This window comes from Oncorhynchus gorbuscha, linkage group LG15 (genome assembly GCF_021184085.1).
Source record: "Oncorhynchus gorbuscha isolate QuinsamMale2020 ecotype Even-year linkage group LG15, OgorEven_v1.0, whole genome shotgun sequence".
Lineage (NCBI taxonomy): Eukaryota > Metazoa > Chordata > Actinopteri > Salmoniformes > Salmonidae > Oncorhynchus > Oncorhynchus gorbuscha.
In genome coordinates, this window is record NC_060187.1 from 25357824 (window position 1) to 25380881 (window position 23058).

General features: G+C 42.8%; 1 protein-coding gene across 1 annotated transcript; it reads right to left on the reverse strand.

The window, feature by feature from the left end:
• Positions 1 to 1012: 1012 nt before the first annotated feature.
• Positions 1013 to 18183, reverse strand: rgs4 (regulator of G protein signaling 4). The gene is made up of 5 exons (XM_046299736.1): positions 18009 to 18183; positions 17546 to 17644; positions 12637 to 12698; positions 2817 to 2980; positions 1013 to 2339 (listed from the first exon to the last, which is right to left on the reverse strand). Exons 1-5 carry the CDS (start codon positions 18050 to 18052, stop codon positions 2100 to 2102), a joined length of 609 nt encoding a protein of 202 aa, XP_046155692.1. The 5' UTR covers positions 18053 to 18183; the 3' UTR covers positions 1013 to 2099.
• Between the last annotated feature and the right edge of the window lie 4875 nt (positions 18184 to 23058).

Sequence of the window (23058 nt, forward strand, 5' to 3'; positions counted from 1 at the left end):
CAGTATTGCAATTTTCATGTAGCCAAATTTTGTCCAGCTATAGCCTAACAACCAATCAAACAAGATTATGGAGATTGCATGGCTGTGTGCTCCATTTTATACACCTGTCAGCAACAGGTGTGGCTGAAATAGGTGAATCCACTAATATGAAGGGGTGTCCATATACTTTTAGTCTTGTAGTGTATCTTTAGTGTGGTTCTAAATAAACAAGCTTTAGTGGCCAAACAAATTACCCTGACTGTTGTTGGCACCCATGAGAGCTGTGCGAAAGGTAACATTTAAAAAATCAAATTAAAATATGTCCACTCTTTGGTTGCTGCTCCCACAAGTGCTTTCAGAGCCACACAAACAACCTTTAAATCAACATGATCTGCATCTTTCTAAATATGGCTTGTTATAGGACGGGTCAAGACTACGTATGGGTGAATGCACCAATTTGTAAGTCGCTCTGGATAAGAGCGTCTGCTAAATGACTTAAATGTAATGTAAATGGAGAAGCAAAGAGTGAGTGAACCTAGTCTTCTCTACGGTTGTTTCTTCTATTTTTGACCAACTCTTATGCCAAGTTGTATGTATGTAAACACTGTCTTTTCCACATTAAAGCTGTAGTCTGTGGTAATAAACTAGTTGGAATAGTGTGTACTGGAGCATATCTTCTGTCACTGGCACTGTGACCTATACCGTGGGAGGTAAAATCAATATTTATACTGAGAGCAGTCCATAGTTTCAAGTAGTTTAATCTAGTGTCTGTGTAACTCTCTGTCATCCCCTTTCTCTGTTTATCAACAAATGAACTAATTAAATCAGAATGTTTTTGTGGTGATGTATTCAGTTTATACAGGGCAATGGAATGATTGGACTACATGGTCGTAGGAAACTGCATATTGCCTTAAATAGAATACGTACAGCTAGTGTGCTGAAATGAGGATATGTATGTTTTCGAAACTGGTACATTTTACAATATTGGCCTTTCGTTCATTTGGATAAATGTATGAAAATAAGTAACCATCTCTGTTGATGCATCGTTTTATTCACAAATAAATGATGAATAAACGTGTCAAGAAAACAACAAGAAAATAAATATGAAGATGATGATTACATTGTATAATAAATATGTAGCCATCATCATTGGAGGCGAGTAGGAGTAATGTTTTAACAAAACTTACAGAACCATATAATGATACCTATATCATTACCAATAACCATATAATGATACAGTATCAATAGCTTTACCAATAACCATATAATGATATCAATAGCATTACCAATAACCATATAATGATATCAATAGCATTACCAATAACCATATAATGATAAAGTATCAATATGTTTACTTCATAAGCACATCAGGAAAGGATCAGCTGAAGCAAGTCGCAGAATTGCTCAAATGGGAGTGTGTGTTTGTCTCTGTGTGTGTTAGAGGTGGATAGAGAAGTAATTCCAGATTGTGTCTCCCTGTGTTGTGAATCAAAACATCACCTAGTCATGACTTTGTTGTCAGGTTAACAGAAGGCCAGTGAGTTACACCTTAACGGTGCATGAACTGGCCACAGGTAAAGTAAAGACAGAAAAACAGAGTCAAACAAACAACAGTCAGGTGAAATAATTTTTTAACACCAATCCATTCAGAAACTATAATCTAATTTAACACTCAGTTTGAAGAAGTGCATTTTCATTATTGGTGTTTAGCATGGAGCCCTTGATTAAAACCAGACAGAGGGGACACAGGGAACTAACCAGGGTGAAATACCTAAATGCTTGTTTGAACCATTTGAATATTTTTTGAGATCTGGAAGATAGTCAGTGTAAAGAAAGCAGACCCTCGCACGACAATGAAAATAAGAGAATGGAACATCCTTTCAGGAGCATATTTCTCCCGAAAAATGACAGTTCTCTCCCTCTCCAATAGTCCCCTCGTCTCAAAAGTAATCTATTTGTGATGCGTGTTGAAATAGTTATCTGGAACAATGGACAGAAAAAATAAAACCCCACCCACTCATAATAATGTTTTCTCTTCAAGACTACCTGCTCTTTCCCTCACAGATTGACAAAATTTTACACATTCTTCAATCCATCCTTGTTTCTCTCTCCATCTCCATCTATGCACCACATCTGTTCTCAGAACAACCTATTTTTCCTCCTATCTTCTTCAGTGCACAGAGTGGTGTTGTGGTGCTCAACAGGGACAGATCCTGGATCAGTTTGGAGTGGAGGAACCTTCTGTATGAGTCTTTCTCCATCAAATTGAAGATCTTCTGCTGGGCGTCATTGAAACAGGATAAGCCGGCAATAGACAGGTTCTGTCTGGTCTCCTCTCGCGTTGCTGAGTCCAGGTTCACCTGATAGGGAGAGGGAAAAAGAGATATACACTGTATAAGTAATGCAATAAAACATGGGTACTGTATCAACAAAATGTGCCACCAAAATTGCTATAAAAATCCAAAAGGACAATCCCAAAGGAAAAATTACAGGTGTTTTTCGAAAGGGGGGACTCATTGAAGGGGAAATTCTCAGTTGAAACAATAACAAAGCGTGCTTTGTTGAGGGATGGGTGGGGATGGAGAAATGTAACCACTCTCAAATTCATAGAAATCAAAATGATATGATGCTATAAAAATTATAGTTTAAACCATCTTTTGAGAGTGGCTCTCAGTTGGTATAGGTTGTGTTGCTCTTGTTAACATAATATTTGCATATGTTCAGGCCGTCACTGTAAATAAGAAATGTATTCTGTCTTGACTGTCATGTCTGGTTAAATAATGAAATATAATCATTTTGAAAAGTCATAAACATGCCAATCATTATTCCCATTTGACCTCATTTGGAGAGTCTGCCTCAATGTACTGTTCATAGATCTCTTTAGCTTTGGCCGCCATCTTGTTTGGGGAAGACTTTTTGTATTCCTCGCAAGCGTTCCAGAATTCCAAGTTCTCCTGGCTGAGCTCTGACTTCAGGAACGCAGTGAACACTGTACGACCACCTTATAGACAGACAGACAAACAAACAGAGAAAGAGGTTAGGTTAGGTCAGTCTCAGATCCTCTTACTTAGCATGTGTAACATCCAGAGACACTTCCAGGGTGCTGGGTTGAGTGTTCAATATGAAACCATACACTATTAAACTATCCTAACTGCTTTTCTCTATTATAAGGTAGGGGGTGGGGGTGTTTTGAGAGAAAGAGAGAGAGAGAGAGAGAGAGAGAGAGAGAGAGAGAGAGAGAGAGAGAGAGAGAGAGAGAGAGAGAGAGAGAGAGAGAGAGAGAGAGAGAGAGAGAGAGGGAGAGCGCATCACTCTGTAGGGAGGCAGTGGTGGAGGTCAAGGCTTGGCTGGTTCTCAGGAGGCGTTGCTCCAGCTCTGTGTCCCAGCCTGGTCTCAGACTAGACGTAACATAGTAAAAGTAAAAACTATGATACGTTTGGGATGGTTACATAAGACAGATGGTTATTGAGGCAAAAACAAAAGTATGGTGGTTGGTTGGGGTGGATGGGTAGCCTTTTCAGGCAAACATCTAGCAACCCAAAGGTTGTGAGTTCAAATCTCATCACGGATCATTTTAGCTAATTAGCATCTTTTCAATGACTTACTACTTTATAGCTACTTTTCAACTACTTATCATGTTAGCTAACCCTTGCCCTAACCCTAACCTTTAATCTAACTCCTGAACTTAACCCTAACCTCTAACCCTAACCTCTAGCCTAGCTAACGTTAGCCAGCTAACTAACGTTAGCAATCTAGTTGGAATTCATAACATATCATACATTTTGCTAATTCGTAACATATTGTACACTTTGAAAATTGTTAACATATAACACGAATTGCAATGAGTAACATATAATACGAAATGGGTGCTGGACACATACAAATTATATATGGTGTCCCCACGGGTGTCCCCACACACAGCCTGACACCACAGGGACTGCCAACACACACAGACACACACACACACACACACTGTTTGTTCACCAGCAACTGCTAATAACCAGAATATACAGTAAAAGTGGGAAGTTTAACTACTCCTTAGCCGAATACATTTAAACTCAGTTTTTCACAATTCCTGATGTTTAATCCAAATAAAAATGCCCTGTCTTAGGTCAGTTAGAATCACCACTTTATTTTAAGAATGTGAAATATCAGAATAATAGTAGAGAGAATGATTTATTTCAGCTTTTATTTCTTTCATCACATTCCCAGTGGGTCAGAAGTTTACATACACTCATTTAGTATTGGGTAGCATTGGCTTTAAATTGTTTAACTTGGGTCAAACATTTCAGGTAGCCTTCCACAAGCTTCCCACAATAAGTTGGGTGATTTTTGGCCCATTCCTCCTGACAGAGCTGGTGAAACTGAGTCAGGTGTGGAGGCCTCCTTGCTCGCACACACTTTTTCAGTTCTGCCCACAAATGTTCTATAGGATTGAGGTCATGGCATTGTGATGGCCACTCCAATACCTTGACTTTGTTGTCCTTAAGCCATTTTGCCACAACTTTGGAAGTATGCATGGGGTCATTGTCCATTTGGAAGTGTCATGTTTTGTCATTTATTATCTTGTCTTGTCCCTGTGCTTCCCATTCTATTCGTTTCCCTCTGCTGGTCTTATTAGGTTCTTTCCCTCTTTCTATCCCTCTCTCTCCCCCTCCCTCTTTCACTCTCTCGCTCTCTCTTCTCTCTATCGTTCCGTTCCTGCTCCCAGCTGTTCCTATTCCCCTAATCAATCATTTAGTCTTCCCACACCTGTTCCCGATCCTTTCCCCTGATTAGAGTCCCTATTTCTTCCTTTGTGTTCCGTTCCTGTCCTGTCGGTTCCTTGTTTAGAATTCACCGTGCTGTGATTGTGTATCGCCCTGTCGTGTCGTGTTTTCCTCAGATGCTGCGTGGTGAGCAGGTGTCTGAGTCTGTCTGGTTCAAGTGCCTTCCCGAGGCAACCTGCTGTTCACCTGCTGTTCAAGATCGAGTCTCCAGTTTGTCCTCGTCATTTCGAGTGAAAGTTGTGTTTTTTGTTTGTATTTACTTTACTGGATTAAAGACTCTGTTTTCGCCAAGTCGCTTTTGGGTCCTCTTTCACCTGCATGACAGAAGGAACCGACCAAGGAATGGACCCAGCGACTTCAGACGCTCGTTACACTGCCGTCGAGATCCAAGGAGCCATGCTCGGCAGACACGAGCAGGAATTGTCTGCTGCTCGCCATGCCGTGGAGAACCTGGCCGCTCAGGTTTCCGACCTCTCTGGACAGTTCCAGAGTCTACGTCTCGTGCCACCTGTTACTTCCTGGCCTGCCGAGCCTCCAGAACCTAGGGTTAATAACCCACCTTGCTACTCCGGGCAGCCCACTGAGTGCCGCTCCTTTCTCACGCAGTGTGAGATTGTGTTCTCTCTCCAACCCAACACATACTCTAGAGAGAGAGCTCGGGTTGCTTACGTCATTTCACTCCTTACTGGCCGGGCTCGAGAATGGGGCACAGCTATCTGGGAGGCAAGGGCTGATTGCTCTAACAAGTTCCAGAACTTTAAAGAGGAGATGATTCGGGTTTTTGACCGTTCAGTTTTTGGTAGGGAGGCTTCTAGGGCCCTGGCTTCCTTATGCCAAGGTGAACGGTCCATAACGGATTATTCTATTGAGTTTCGCACTCTTGCTGCCTCTAGTGAGTGGAACGAGCCGGCGCTGCTCGCTCGTTTTCTGGAGGGACTCCACGCAGTGGTTAAGGATGAGATTCTCTCCCGGGAGGTTCCTTCAGATGTGGACTCTTTGATTGCTCTCGCCATCCGCATAGAACGACGGGTAGATCTTCGTCACCGGGCTCGTGGAAGAGAGCTCGCATCAACGGTGTTTCCCTGCTCCGCATCGCAACCATCTCCCTCCTCTGGCTCAGAGACTGAGCCCATGCAGCTGGGAGGGATTCGCATCTCGACTAAGGAGAGGGAACGGAGGATCACCAACCGCCTGTGCCTCTATTGCGGAGTTGCTGGACATTTTGTTAATTCATGTCCAGTAAAAGCCAGAGCTCATCTGTAAGCGGAGGGCTACAGGTGAGCGCAACTACTCAAGTCTCTCCATCAAAATCCTGTACTACTTTGTCGGTCCATCTACGCTGGACCGGTTCGGGTGCTACATGTAGTGCCTTGATAGACTCTGGGGCTGAGGGTTGTTTCATGGACGAAGCATGGGTTCGGAAACATGACATTCCTTTCAGAGAGTTAGAGAAGCCTACGCCCATGTTCGCCTTAGATGGTAGTCATCTTCCCAGTATCAGATTTGAGACACTACCTTTAACCCTCACAGTATCTGGTAACCACAGTGAGACTATTTCTTTTTTGATTTTCCGTTCACCGTTTACACCTGTTGTTTTGGGTCATCCCTGGCTAGTATGTCATAATCCTTCTATTAATTGGTCTAGTAATTCTATCCTATCCTGGAACGTTTCTTGTCATGTGAAGTGTTTAATGTCTGCCATCCCTCCCGTTTCTTCTGTCCCTACTTCTCAGGAGGAACCTGGCGATTTGACAGGAGTGCCGGAGGAATATCATGATCTGCGCACGGTCTTCAGTCGGTCCCGAGCCAACTCCCTTCCTCCTCACCGGTCGTATGATTGTAGTATTGATCTCCTTCCGGGGACCACTCCTCCTCGGGGTAGACTATACTCTCTGTCGGCTCCCGAACGTAAGGCTCTCGAGGATTATTTGTCTGTGTCTCTTGACGCCGGTACCATAGTGCCTTCTTCCTCTCCGGCCGGGGCGGGGTTCTTTTTGTTAAGAAGAAGGACGGTACTCTGCGCCCCTGCGTGGATTATCGAGGGCTGAATGACATAACGGTTAAGAATCGTTATCCGCTTCCCCTTATGTCATCAGCCTTCGAGATTCTGCAGGGAGCCAGGTGCTTTACTAAGTTGGACCTTCGTAACGCTTACCATCTCGTGCGCATCAGAGAGGGGGACGAGTGGAAAACGGCGTTTAACACTCCGTTAGGGCATTTTGAGTACCGGGTTCTGCCGTTCGGTCTCGCCAATGCGCCAGCTGTTTTTCAGGCATTAGTTAATGATGTTCTGAGAGACATGCTGAACATCTTTGTTTTTGTCTATCTTGACGATATCCTGATTTTTTCTCCGTCACTCGAGATTCATGTTCAGCACGTTCGACGTGTTCTACAGCGCCTTTTAGAGAATTGTCTCTACGTAAAGGCTGAGAAGTGCTCTTTTCATGTCTCCTCCGTTACTTTTCTCGGTTCCGTTATTTCCGCTGAAGGCATTCAGATGGATTCCGCTAAGGTCCAAGCTGTCAGTGATTGGCCCGTTCCAAGGTCACGTGTCGAGTTGCAGCGCTTTTTAGGTTTCGCTAATTTCTATCGGCGTTTCATTCGTAATTTCGGTCAAGTTGCTGCCCCTCTCACAGCTCTTACTTCTGTCAAGACGTGTTTTAAGTGGTCCGGTTCCGCCCAGGGAGCTTTTGATCTTCTAAAAGAACGTTTTACGTCCGCTCCTATCCTCGTTACTCCTGACGTCACTAGACAATTCATTGTCGAGGTTGACGCTTCAGAGGTAGGCGTGGGAGCCATTCTATCCCAGCGCTTCCAGTCTGACGATAAGGTTCATCCTTGCGCTTATTTTTCTCATCGCCTGTCGCCATCTGAGCGCAACTATGATGTGGGTAACCGTGAACTGCTCGCCATCCGCTTAGCCCTAGGCGAATGGCGACAGTGGTTGGAGGGGGCGACCGTTCCTTTTGTCGTTTGGACAGACCATAAGAACCTTGAGTACATCCGTTCTGCCAAACGACTTAATGCCCGTCAAGCTCGTTGGGCGTTGTTTTTCGCTCGTTTCGAGTTTGTGATTTCTTACCGTCCGGGTAGCAAGAACACCAAGCCTGATGCCTTATCCCGTCTGTTTAGTTCTTCTGTGGCTTCTACTGATCCCGAGGGGATTCTTCCTTATGGGCGTGTTGTCGGGTTAACAGTCTGGGAATTGAAAGACAGGTTAAGCAAGCACTCACGCACACTGCGTCGCCGCGCGCTTGTCCTAGTAACCTCCTTTTCGTTCCTGTTTCCACTCGTCTGGCTGTTCTTCAGTGGGCTCACTCTGCCAAGTTAGCTGGTCATCCCGGTGTTCGAGGCACTCTTGCGTCTATTCGCCAGCGCTTTTGGTGGCCGACTCAGGAGCGTGACACGCGCCGTTTCGTGGCTGCTTGTTCGGACTGCGCGCAGACTAAGTCGGGTAACTCTCCTCCTGCCGGTCGTCTCAGACCGCTCCCCATTCCTTCTCGACCATGGTCTCACATCACCCTAGACTTCATTACCGGTCTGCCTTTGTCTGCGGGGAAGACTGTGATTCTTACGGTTGTCGATAGGTTCTCTAAGGCGGCACATTTCATTCCCCTCGCTAAACTTCCTTCCGCTAAGGAGACGGCACAAATCATTATCGAGAATGTATTCAGAATTCATGGCCTCCCGTTAGACGCCGTTTCAGACAGAGGCCCGCAATTCACGTCACAGTTTTGGAGGGAGTTCTGTCGTTTGATTGGTGCGTCCGTCAGTCTCTCTTCCGGGTTTCATCCCCAGTCTAACGGTCAAGCAGAGAGGGCCAATCAGACGATTGGTCGCATACTACGCAGCCTTTCTTTCAGAAACCCTGCGTCTTGGGCAGAACAGCTCCCTGGGCAGAATACGCTCACAATTCGCTTCCTTCGTCTGCTACCGGGTTATCTCCGTTTCAGAGTAGTCTGGGTTACCAGCCTCCTCTGTTCTCATCCCAGCTTGCCGAGTCCAGCGTTCCCTCCGCTCAGCGTTTGTCCAACGTTGTGAGCGCACCTGGAGGAGGGTGAGGTCTGCACTTTGCCGTTACAGGGCACAGACTGTGAGCCGCCAATAAACGCAGGATTAAGAGTCCAAGGTATTGTTGCGGCCAGAGAGTGTGGCTTTCCACTCGCAACCTTCCTCTTACGACAGCTTCTCGTAAGTTGACTCCGCGGTTCATTGGTCCGTTCCGTGTTTCCCAGGTCGTCAATCCTGTCGCTGTGCGACTGCTTCTTCCGCGACATCTTCGTCGCGTCCATCCTGTCTTCCATGTCTCCTGTGTTAAGCCCTTTCTTCGCACCCCCGTTCGTCTTCCCTCCCCCTCCCGTCCTTGTCGAGAGCGCACCTATTTACAAGGTACATAAGATCATGGACATGCGTTCTCGGGGACGGGGTCACCAATACTTAGTGGATTGGGAGGGTTACGGTCCTGAGGAGAGGAGTTGGGTTCCGTCTCGGGACGTGCTGGACCGTTCACTCATTGATGATTTCCTCCGTTGCCGCCAGGATTCCTCCTCGAGTGCGCCAGGAGGCGCTCGGTGAGTGGGGGGTACTGTCATGTTTTGTCATTTATTATCTTGTCTTGTCCCTGTGCTTCCCATTCTATTCGTTTCCCTCTGCTGGTCTTATTAGGTTCTTTCCCTCTTTCTATCCCTCTCTCTCCCCCTCCCTCTTTCACTCTCTCGCTCTCTCTTCTCTCTATCGTTCCGTTCCTGCTCCCAGCTGTTCCTATTCCCCTAATCAATCATTTAGTCTTCCCACACCTGTTCCCGATCCTTTCCCCTGATTAGAGTCCCTATTTCTTCCTTTGTGTTCCGTTCCTGTCCTGTCGGTTCCTTGTTTAGAATTCACCGTGCTGTGATTGTGTATCGCCCTGTCGTGTCGTGTTTTCCTCAGATGCTGCGTGGTGAGCAGGTGTCTGAGTCTGTCTGGTTCAAGTGCCTTCCCGAGGCAACCTGCTGTTCACCTGCTGTTCAAGATCGAGTCTCCAGTTTGTCCTCGTCATTTCGAGTGAAAGTTGTGTTTTTTGTTTGTATTTACTTTACTGGATTAAAGACTCTGTTTTCGCCAAGTCGCTTTTGGGTCCTCTTTCACCTGCATGACAGGAAGACCCATTTGAGACCAAGCTTTAACTTCCTGACTGATGTCTTGATGTTGCTTCAATATATCCACATAATTTTCCTTCCTCATGAAGCCATCGATTTTGTGAAGTGCACCAGTCCCTCCTGCTGCAAAGCACCCCCACAACACGATGCTGCCACCCCCGTGCTTCAGGGTTGGGATGGTGTTCTTCGGCTTGCCCCTTTATCCTCCAAACAGAACAATGGTCATTATGGCAAAACAGTTACATTTTTGTTTCATCAGACCAGAAGGCATTTCTCCAAAAAGTACGATCTTTAAACTCCTGTGCATTTTCAAACTGTAATCTGGCTTTTTTATGGCAGTTTTGGAGGAGTGGCTTCTTCCTTGCTGAGTGGCCTTTCTGGTTATGTCGATATAGGACTCGATTTACTGTGGATATAGATACTTTTGTACATGTTTTCCTCCAGCATTTTCACAAGGTCCTTTCCTGTTGTTCTGGGATTGATTTACACTTTTCGCACCAAAGTACATTCATCTCTAGGAGACAGAACGCATCTCCTTCCTGAGCGGTATGAGCTGGGCTGCATGGTCTCATGGAGTTTATGCTTGTGCTTGGAAATTGAACCAGACTTGTGGAGGTCTATATATTTTTTCTGAGGTCTTAACTGATTTCTTTTGATTTTCCCATGATGTCAAGCAAAGAGTCACTGAGTTGAAGCTAGGCCTTGAAATACATCCACAGGTACACCTCCAATTGACTCAGATAATGTCAATTAGCCTATCAGAAGCTTCTAAGGCCATGACATAATTTACTGGAATTTTACAAGCTGTTTAAAAGGCACAGTCAACTTATGGTACGTAAACGTCTGACCCACTGGAATTGTGATACAGTGAATTATAAGTTAAATAATCTGTCTGTAAACAATTGTTGGAAAAATGACTTGTGTCATGCACAAAGTAGATGTCCTAACCGACTTGCCAAAACTAGAGTTTGTTAACATGAAATTTGTGGAGTGGTTGAAAAACAAGTTTTAATGACTCCAACCTAAGTGTATGTAAACTTCCGACTTCAACTGTATGTGATAATGTGAAAATCTGAGTCCCGCACCCGACACTAACCCGCAAATATAGACAATGTGTTGTAGAGTCAGAGATAGCAGAACGATTTATTGAAATTTTTTCTTATGTCCAAATTTCTCAATGAAAGTTGGTTTCGACATGTAGCCTATTGTGTAATACCATTTTGAAATATAGGCCTACATACAAAGCATCATCCAACTTGCACAATTGTGTATGCCAACACATAGTGGCTCAATGACAAAAGTCTGTTTTTAAAACACCACATTAGGCCTACCTTATTATAAATTAGGCCATCACTGTTCAATCGTGAATGATAATTCTTCACTTTTTATGCATGAAACATCCATGCTGCATCTGCATTACAACATTTAATCCCTATCAGCTTTATCATGGGAATATGTACTTCGATCTTCTTGAATGATATACACATAATTAGTTTAAGAATGTTTAATCACATTTTAGAGCAGAAGCTACACAGCCACCTGTATTTGTTTTCAATCAAAGTATATTTAGCTTCATGTACATTTGGTGTATAATTTTAGAGCAAGAAATGCTTAATCCTAAATAAATTAGCCTAATATTATATCAGGCTTTGTGAGAGGTTATAGACCTACAGTCAGATGTCCAGATTTCAGTTTGGCTACTATTCCATTTAACCCATCTGAGACTACAGTTCCCTTGATGTGCCATATTGAAGTCCCCGTCTTGTGACTGTGGAATTTGTATAGCGCCATACAATCATCACACACAGCATAGTCGGCACTGCTATCATCCTCTTTTCATCAAATTTTCCCAAACATTGCTGTTCAGTCCCTCCCTTCTCTTTATTTTCATGTCAACTCTCCATTTCACAGCATTCCTCTTATTTAATAAAAATCCAACATTTTTATTTTTGCCTGAGTGGATTGTCGTTAACTTTTTCATCCCAAGTTCCCAAAAGCATTTGTCGATTGGTGTGTATTTGACATGTGTACAGTTGGGCACTAATGCCAGATAACATAATGAAAAAATGTAGCCTATAGATATGAATTTCACAAGAATTTACATTTATGGATTTTGTGTATGCATTGTTTTCCATTTATTCAACTTGACCACCACCCACCCGCCCTTCATCCACACTATTTTTTAATTACCCTAAACCCTCCCGCCGCGTGGATATAACCGCGGGGACTGAGAGTTATGGTTCATCCTGTGCATCACACACACACAGGGAGGGAGCAGAGCAGCAGGCGTCTAGGGGCTACCCAGAATACCCTCTAGACACATAGCACACGTCCAGAGCATGAAAACGTATCCTGAGAGCTGGCTGAAGTCCCCAACTATACACAGCTAAACCCAAAAGTACCCTACAGCCCACACAGGCATCATGACATCAGTCTTTAAACAGAAACCCAGAGAGTGATAAAGCCCATTGAATTTAATTTAATTTAATTGGGGTCGGAGAGACAGGAGGAGAGGGGGTGAGGGAGATACAAATGTCACTCAAGTTTTGAAGAAATGTTGTTCCGTGGTCTGGTTTGGTAATAGGTCATGGTAGAGTTTTGGCAGAGATTCAGGAATTCAACACAAGACTCAATTAAATTCAAAATCAATACATCTTTTCAATTCAGTAAACCACCATAACATTTGAGCAAGATCGACTCCCCAATCCTACAGTATTCTAAAGATTTGATTTGATTTGTAAGAAACTCACTTTCACAATTCATCAGGTTGTTGAAGGACAGCTTCCATTTCTCCACATCAGCAGGTGAAACTCTAAAACCAGAGAAATAACATAATTATTATACTGTACACCTGTATTACTGGGAGAAACGATAATATTATTAATATTTCAGTTCATCTCTTGTGTGATATCCCACAGTTCTTAACCTGCATATTGCTGATGACCTGTATTTTAATGATAGCCTACCAGTAGATATAGCCTACCAGTCATATCTACCATCTTACATAATGTTCTTTACAACAGGACATACTGTATTTGACTACTATATTGACTACTGTATTTTCCATGAGCATCAGCCACACCAGATGCACCTCTTCAAGCTATTGGAGTAACCAACCACTTATTTACATTACTCACCTATTTGAGCTAATGAGTAACCCTTTTATAACATTATAAACTGTGTGGTTCGAGCTCTGAATGCTTATTGGCTGAAAGCTGTGGTATATTTAAGCAATAAGGCACGAGGGGGTATAGTATTTGGCCAATATACCATTGCTAAGTGCTGTTCTTACGCACGACGCATCACGGAGTGCTTAGACACAACCCTTAGCCGTGGTATATTGGCCATATACCACAAACCCTGAGGTGCCTTATTGCTATTATAAACTGGTTACCAACATAATTAGAGAAGTATAAATACATTTTTTTATCATACCCGTGGTGTACGATCTGATATGCCATTGCTGTCAGCCAATCAGCATTCAGTGCTCAAACCACCTAGTTTATAATAGACCATATACCACGGGTATGACTAAATATGTATTTTTACTGCCTTAATTACGTTGGTAACCAGTTTATAATAGCAATAATGCATCTCGGGGGTTTGTGGTATATTGCAAATAAGCCAAGTCTAAGGGCTGTATCCAGGTACTCAGCGTTGCGTCGTGCGTAAGAACAGCCCTTAGCTGTGGTATATTGGCCATATACCACACCCCCTCTGGCCTTTTTGCTTAATTATATACCTCTTTGAACTAAAGAGTAACCAACATTGAGTAACCAGCAACTTAGAAATGTTTGTTTGGAGAAACGGAATAATACTGAGCAGGAGGAGTCCTTATAATGCACCCCCTTATAAATGTAAATAATGTTTCCAAAATTATATAATTACTCCTGTCTAATCACACTGAATTTGCCAAATATCAAACAGATTATTGCGTTGCGGGCATAAAAATATTATCTATAGCAGCTAGCACATAACATTTTGAGAACCATATGTTCTCAGAGCGGGGTTGTCCTATGGTTATTTTGCATACAACCTTCCCATAACATTTCCTACAGGTTTCATCATGGTCCTATTTAAAGTCATGTTCTCAGAACATTCAGAGTACGTTAAGAAGCAACGTTCTTCTGTGTGGATATCAGTACTTCAGAATAATGTTTCCCACAGGTTTCCTCATGGTTCTTTTTAAAGTCATGTTCTCAGAACGTTCAGAGAAGGTGGAAAAAGAACAGACTTCTGTGGGAATTCCAGTACTTCAGCATAACGTTTTCTGCAAGTTTCCTCATGTTTCAATTTAAATACTCTTCTCAGAACATAAAACCACAATGAAAACTTCAGTAACATTCACAGAATGTACTAAGAATGTTATTTAAAAACATTTTCAGCATCAAAAAAACTCTTGTTAAACGTGTTTAGGTGTGTTGGTCGTGCCTACTAATTGGCCACACCTGATCTTAATGAATGCTTGTTTCCTTTGAAATAGGGTCTGCTTGAATAGACAAAAATTAACAGCTTTGTATGAGTAAAAAAAACATGGCATGCTAGCTCCATCCTGGTGGCGTAGTGAACTAATTCCATGGATAGAGAGCCGAAGATCATATGTTTGAACGGTCAGGAAATTTTAACGGTCAGGAAACTTATGGCTTCGTTCCCAGAACCATTGGGAAATCAAATACATAAGGAACCAAATGTGCTAGCTGGAAAAGGGCTGCTGCCCTTTAATTTGGAGACTTACATTTCCCTCGCTAACTTTAAACATCAGCTATCTGAGCAGCTAACCGATTGCTGCAGCTGTACATAGTCCATCTGTAAATAGCCCACCCAATCTACCTACCTCATCCCCATACTGTTTTTATTTACTTTGCTGCTCTTTTGCACATCAGTATCACTACTTACACACCATCATCTGCTCATCATCATCTGCTCATCTATCACTCCAGTGTTAATCTACTAAATTGTAAATACTTTGCTACTATGGTCTATTTATTGCCTTACCTCCTCATGCCCTTTGTACACACTGTATATAGACTTTCTTTTCTTTCTATTGTGTTATTGACTGTACGCTTGTTTATACCATGTGTAACTCTGTGTGGTTTTTGTCGCACTGCTTTGCTTTATCTTGGCCAGGTCGCAGTTGTAAATGAGAACTTAAAAATAAATTACAAATGTAAAATTATTTGTTATTTTTCTTTTTTTTCTACTTATCTATAATTAGACTTATTTTTATTTCAAATGCATTGTTAGTTAAGGGCTTGCAAGTAAGCATTCACTGTAAGGTCGACACCTGTTGTACTCAGCGCATTTAACAAATAACATTTGATTTGGTTTGGGGTTTGAAGGTTCACCTTCCAACAGGACAACGACCCTAAGCACTCGATCAAACATCTCTGGAGAGAGCTGAAAAACAGTGCAGTGACGCTCCCATCCAACCTGACAGAGCTTGAGAAGATCTGCAGAGAAGAATGGGAGAAACTCCCCAAATACAGGCATGCCAACCTTGTAGCGTCATACCCAAGAAGACCGACGCTGTAATTTCTGTCAAATGTGCTTCAACAAAGTAAAGGCTCTGAATACTTATGTTATTCTCATATTTCCGTTTAATTTTTGTATACATTTGCAACATTTAGTTTTGTCATCATGGGGTATTGTGTGTAGATTTATGAGAAAAAAACAACAATTTTATATATTTTAGAATAAGGCTGTAACGTATCAAAATGTGGCAAAGGTCAAGCGGTCTGAATACTTTCCAAATGCACTGTATAATAGTTATAATAGTTATATATATATTGTACAATCTGTGCATTTCCCTTCTCTTTATTGGTCCTGGGCCAGGTCAAGGTCTGGTATCTCAAAATCATCTTAAGGCTAAATTCATCTTAGAATCGTAGGATCCTATTTTCAACAATGAACTTAGCCTAAGATGCGTTTATATTTATCTGTTGGACAGTGTCAGAGTGCCAATCATTTTGATAACTTGTGTAGTATTAAAAAATATTTTGATAATGTCTCCTGTCTTGTAGGCCTAAGATCTTCCCACTACATGTGTAAATCCTAAAAATGCTTCTGCTGAACTGTATGCGACTAGGCAAATGCAATGACAGAATGCGTTATATTAACGGATTTTCTTTACTGAAAGTACCATTTACATTTTTGATCTCAAAGTAAAATGAGTTCACCTATATTGGCTACAATCAGATAATCAAAGTAGGTCAATATTAATGCAAACTGTGAGGTTGCAATTAAGGGGTTGTGTTCATTTTTTCTCATCGTGAGGGCATTGATTTGATTTAGTGCTAATGAAATCAAAAGTCAGGCTGGATATTGTCTATGCTAACTAGTTTAGGGACAACAGATGCTAAACAGATGCAAAAACTGGTCGAATCAACTTTGTTTCCACGTCATTTCAACAACAAAATATAAATGTGATGATGTTGAATCAACGTTGAAAGCTGATTGGATTTGGAAAACATCATTAAAGGTAAGGGAATTTTGTCTTTTTTTCACCCAACCTTTCACCTAAATACATAGACATGGTGACATGTTTTGTTGATTTCATGTTGAATTCACGTGAGTTGACAACTTAACCAAATGTAAATCCAAACTAGGTGTAGAACTGCATTAAAACCTATTTACCCACGTGTACAATGGGTATTGCCTTGAGAGCATTATTCCCCATGGCGTGATAAATTAATTTAATGGAGTCTGAAGGCTATTTTATCTATGATATATAAACGCAACTTGCAACAATTTCAACGATTTTACTGAGTTACAGCTCATATAAGGAAATTAGTCAATTGCAATAAATTAATTTGGCCCTAATCTATGGTTTTCACATGACTGGGCAGGGGCACAGACATGGGTGGGAAGGTATAGGCCCACCCACTGGGGATTCAGGCCTAGCGAATCAGAAATAGTTTTTCCCCACAAAAGTGCTTAATTACAGACAGAAATATTCCTCAGTTTCATCAGCTGTCCGGGTGGCTGGTCTCAGACGATCTTGCAGGTGAATGAGCCAGATGTGGAGGTCCTGGGCTGGTGTGGTTACACGTTGCCTGTGGTTGTGAGGCCGGTTGGACTTACTGCCAAATTCTCCAAAATGACGTTGGTCGCGACTTATGGTAGAGAAATTAACATAAAATTCTCTGGCAACAGTTCTGGTGGACATTCCTGCAGTCATCATCACCATTGCATGTTCCCTCAACTTCAGACATCTGTGGCATTGTGTTGTGTAACAAAACTGCACATTTTAGAGTAGCTTTTTTTTATCCCTATCACAAGGTGCACCTGTGTATTGATCATGTGGTTTAATCAGCTTCTTGATATGCCACACCTGTCAGGTAGATGGATTATCTTGGCAAAGGAGAAATGCTCACTAACAGGGATGTAAACAAATTTGTGCACAACATTTGAGGGAAATCAGCTTTTTGTGCTTTAGGAACATTTCTGGGATCTTTTATTTCAGCTCACGAAACATGGGACCAACACTTTACATGTTGTGTTTATATTTTTGTTCCGTCTGTATGATAATGAGTATCAAGTGTTTATTTGCTGCTCACATTTAACAGGTCTCCCTGGTAAAATAGATCCTTAATCTCAAATAGATGTCCTTCATAAATAAATCAAAACATTCAAAGTGTCACTATTCTCCTGTACACTCACCTCTTGACAGCGGTCGTCTTCTCTTTGACCTGTTTCTGGTCTGTTGGAAACTCAGGCTTCTGGAGCAGAAAGCCAATCTTGTGTTTGATGTCTTTGGCACTGAGGGAGGAGAGAGAGTGGGTAGTGTTTGGCTACAGAATGTATTAAAACATCTCACAGTCGTGTGTCCTATTATATGTAATGCACTTACTGTATAACAGAACCAAGATGCCTGGCACACAAGGCTCGTATTCAACATACATTACTGTCTGAAAATATCCCATTGCAGCACAGACATGACACCTTTCAATTATTAGAATCTCACATGACATGTTGCATTACTTTTGTTGCATCAAATTTTAAACCAAGCATTTTCCAAATGTTACTGTTGCATTTATTCTCTTCCATTCAACTCAATACATGTTCCATACACGTTGATAGTGATCTACAACAACATGCTAACAAACTAGAATAACCATCTTACCTTTTTAAGCAGGTTGCTGGCAGTGTTGCTAATCCCTTACACATGTTGTATGTTTGCTCAATCCAAATCTAGGATAATTATTTGCAGTGGTTTGGAGTTAAGAGGAGAAGTCTGTAATAGTATGACTGTTAGTCCTCAGTGTTTCAGTGGTATGCTGTGTCTTGGTGAAATCTCCCACAGTTGGGGTTTTATACAGCCACAGTGCTCACACACAGACGGAGAGCCAATCACAGCCCTCACTGGGATAAGTATGCTCAATCAATTCTCTCAAAGTGGGGAAATAATATGAGCAGGTATTTGTCAGTGACTGCCTGTTACCCACTGAAGTGGGCATAGCAGCATGTGGAGGAAATGTAATGCAGTGAAACTGTTATGTGGCTGATTGTTGTACCCACTGAAGCGGGTAACAGAAACAAAAGGTGTTTTTCATTGAAGAAGAGAAGGTGATTTCCATTGCCCTCCCTCTTTGGAACAATTTAGGGTAATTATGTTCTTGTAAAGAAGCCAAAGATGTACAAATACTTTCTTTATTTGCCAATATGATTTGTCCAATATTGCTTTTGCCACCTTGGATTATTGTGTGCTCTTCTCAATGTTTTGGATCAGTGGCTTGTGGATGGTGTTGACATACAAGCTTATAGTGGCTCTCGCTTTGGTTGCAGTGATTGAGTCAACATTGTATTGACTTACACATTTGTGCGTGCACATGATGCATAAGGACAAGGTATGAATGGCTCGGATTGAACCTTTGTCGTTTGCACACCACTAGACTGTGTTAGCCTGCTGAGCTAAAGTCTAGGTAATAGTTCAGAGAGATAGCACAAATCTTCAGGTCTCAGGCTAGGATAATCCTCATGCGAGCGAGCGTGGTTCACCAAACCACCTCTGTTACAAAAAGGTCCATTGACATGGCATTGACATCATCACCAACTCAAACTCCACATCCCCAGAACATTCCCTCAGCCTCTCCTTTCATCAACGGCCCAAACTCAGCCTCCTTTGATCTACATGCAGGCAGTGGTGTACTTAAATAAAAAATACCTTAAGTAGTACTTAAGTCGTTTTTGGGGGTATATTTTTAACAACTTTTACTTTTACTTCACTACATTTCTAAGGAAAATAATTTACTTTTTACTCCATGCATTTTCCCTGACACTCAACCGTACTCGTTACATTTTGAATGCTTAGCAGGACAGGAAAATGGTCCAATTCACACACATATCAAGACAACATCCCTGGTCAGCCATACTGCATCTGATCTGGCGGACTCACTAAACTCACATGCTTTGTAAATTATGTGTCAGTATTGGAGTGTGCCCCTAGCTTTCTGTAAAAAAACAATAATATGGCTCCATCTGATTTGCTTAATATAACAAATTTGAAATTATTTGTATTTTTACTTTGATACTTAAGTATATTTTAGCACTTACATTTACTTTTGATACTTTTAGACTTTTACTCAAGTATTATTTTAGTGGATGACTCACTTTTACTTGAGTCGTTTTCTATTCTTTACTTTTACCCAAGTATGACAATTGGGTACTTTTTCTACCACTGCATGCAGGGTAGCAGAAACACACACACATACTGTATCTCCGTATACCTGTTTAGCCGGCATAGGTATTTGAACTCTGGATGGCTGCCCAGAGCATAGCAGCGTGTGGAGGAAATGTAATGCAGTGAAACTGTTATGTGGCTGATTGCAGTAAATTCTTTTCTGATGGCATCAATCAGAAAACTTTGAGATATCAGCTGATGTAAGAAGGGCTTTATAAATAAATTTGATTTGAATTAAAAGTAACCGAGGTGAGTTAGTTAAATTCACTCCTCAGGTTGAAGTACCCCGACCCGAGCCATCAAATTAATAACTTCTCAGTGGTGCGGCTGGCTAATGTGTTTCAAGAGTGCCAGTCATATGTGTTTGAAAGACAAAAGCCACAAGATCAAGGCCCAGTGTGGGCTTGTGAGTAAGAAAGCAAATCTGTTAAGAGATATGTGATGCTAGTTACACTTGCTTTCACAAAATGGTCATTAACAGAACACTAGCCTGCCTGAAGCATGTCTGTGCATGCCTATGTGTATGTGCTTGTCTTCCAATATAACACAAAATCAGACATATTCACACTGGACAGTGCAGTGTACATGTATACAGAAAAGCAGCCATTGACATCATGGTGTATATGACTTGCCCTGTTGAAAGGCTACAGGGCGAAGCACAGTGGACACAAGACATGAGTCATCCACAGAGCAATCTCCTATGACCTCATAGACTCTCCAACGATTACTGCATAATTGATCTAGACCTGGGCCAATGATGAAAGACAAAATGTGTGTGTGTGTGTGTGTGTGTGTGTGTGTGTGTGTGTGTGTGTGTGTGTGTGTGTGTGTGTGTGTGTGTGTGTGTGTGTGTGTGTGTGTGTGTGTGTGTGTGTGTGTGTGTGTGTGTGTGTGTGTGTGTGTGTGTGTGTGTGTGTGTGTGTGTGTGTGTGTGTGTGTGTGTGTGTGTGTGTGTGTGTGTGTGTGTGTGTGTGTGTGTGTGTGTGTGTGTGTGTGTGTGTGTGTGTGTGGTCTTTCAGTATCATCCCTGGGCAATAAAACTGAGATCTACATGAGTTTGAGGATATTAACCCTGTGTTATCACCCTGAAGAGTTCACACTGATATTCACACCTACTGAGAGGACACTGTGAGAATAACATAAGTTGCTCTCGCACATACACACACTAACACAGGTAATCAGTCATTTCCCAGAAAAGTAAGGCTCTTTAGTTTAAAGCCAGGTGCAGGGCATTAAGAAATTGTTTCAATGCTGTAGCCTTCCCAACTGTAGGCATATTGGTAACTGCCTAAATAAAGGAAACACTTGGGTAAACAAGGGATACAAAGTACACTACATACAAAAGTATGTGGAAATCTGCTCGTCGAACATCTCATTCCAAAATCATGGGCATTAATATGGAGTTGGCTCCCTTTGCTGCAACAGCCTCCACTCTTCTGGGAAGAATTTCCACTAGATTTTGGAACATTGCTGCAAGGATTTGCTTCCATTCAGCAACAACAGCATTAGTGAGGTCGGGGACTGATGTTGGCCGATTAGGCCTGGCTCACAGCCGGCGTTTCAATTCATCCCAAAGGTGTTTGATGGGGTTGAGGTCAGGGCTCTGTGCAGACCAGTCAAGTTCTTCCACCCCGATCTCAGCAAACCATTTCTCTATGGACTACGCTTTGTGCACTGTCATGCTGAAACAGGAAATGGCCTTCCCCAAACTGTTGCCACAAAGTTTGAAACACAGAATCGTCCAGAAAGTCATTTTATGCCGTAGCCCGAACCTTGAAAAACAGCCCCAGACAATTATTCTTCCTCCACCAAACTTTACAGTTAGCACTATACTTTAGGTCAGGTAGCGTTCTTCTGGCATCCTCCAAACCCAGATTAATCTGTCGGACTTCTAGATTGTGTAGCATTATTCATCACTCCAGAGAACGCTTTTCCACTGCTCCAGAATCCAATGACGGCGAGCTTTACACCACTCCAGCCGACACTTGGCATTGCAAGTGCTTATTTGCAGCTGCTTGTGTCATCTAACATTTCACGGCTGAGCAGTTGTTGCTCCTAGACATTTCCACTTCACGAGAACAAAACTTACAATTGACCGGGGCAGCTCTAGCAGAGCAGAAATTTGACGAACTGACTTGGAAAGGTGGTATCCTATAACGGTGCCATTTCCTTCATATTTTTTTTGTTCTTTTTTTTTGTTTACTGCCCCTTCGGCCCTCCACATGCCTGAACCTGTTATGCAGGTGAATGAGGACCCAAAAGCGACTTGGCGAAAACAGAGTCTTTAATCCAGTAAAGTAAATCTACAATCATAAAGCATAATTCCACTCGTAATGACGAGAACAGACTGGAGACTCGATCATGAACTGCAGGTTGCCTCGGGAAGGCACTTGAACGTAGCAGACTCAGACACCTGCTCACCACGCAGCATCTGAGGGAAACACGACACGACAGGGCGATACACAGACACAGCACGGTGAACAATAGACAAGGATCCGACAGGGCAGAAACGGAAAACAAGGGGAGAAATAGGGACTCTAATCAGGGAAAAAGATAGGGAACAGGTGTGGGAAGACTAAATGATTGATTAGGGGAATAGGAACAGCTGGGAGCAGGAACGGAAGATAGAAAGAAGAGAGAGAGGAAGGGAGAGAGAAAAAGGGGAACGAACCTAAAAAGACCAGCGGGGGGAAAACGAACAGAGGGAAAAGCAAAATGACAAGATAATATAAGACAAAACATGACAGTACCCCCCCACTCACCGAGCGCCTCCTGGCGCACTCGAGGAGGAATCCTGGCGGCAACGGAGGAAATCATCAATAAGTGAACGGTCCAGCACGTCCCGAGACGGAACCCAACTCCTCTCCTCAGGACCGTAACCCTCCCAATCCACTAAGTATTGGTGACCCCGTCCCCGAGAATGCATGTCCATGATCCTACGTACCTTGTAAATAGGTACGCTCTCGACAAGGACGGGAGGGGGGGAGGGAAGACGAATGGGGGTGCGAAGAAAGGGCTTGACACAGGAGACATGGAAGACAGGATGGACGCGACGAAGATGTCGCGGAAGAAGCAGTCGCACAGCGACAGGATTGACGACCTGGGAGACACGGAACGGACCAATGAACCGCGGAGTCAACTTACGAGAAGCTGTCGTAAGAGGAAGGTTGCGAGTGGAAAGCCACACTCTCTGGCCGCAACAATACCTTGGACTCTTAATCCTACGTTTATTGGCGGCTCTCACAGTCTGTGCCCTGTAACGGCAAAGTGCAGACCTCACCCTCCTCCAGGTGCGCTCACAACGTTGGACAAACGCTTGAGCGGAGGGAACGCTGGACTCGGCAAGCTGGGATGAGAACAGAGGAGGCTGGTAACCCAGACTACTCTGAAACGGAGATAACCCGGTAGCAGACGAAGGAAGCGAGTTGTGAGCGTATTCTGCCCAGGGAGCTGTTCTGCCCAAGACGCAGGGTTTCTGAAAGAAAGGCTGCGT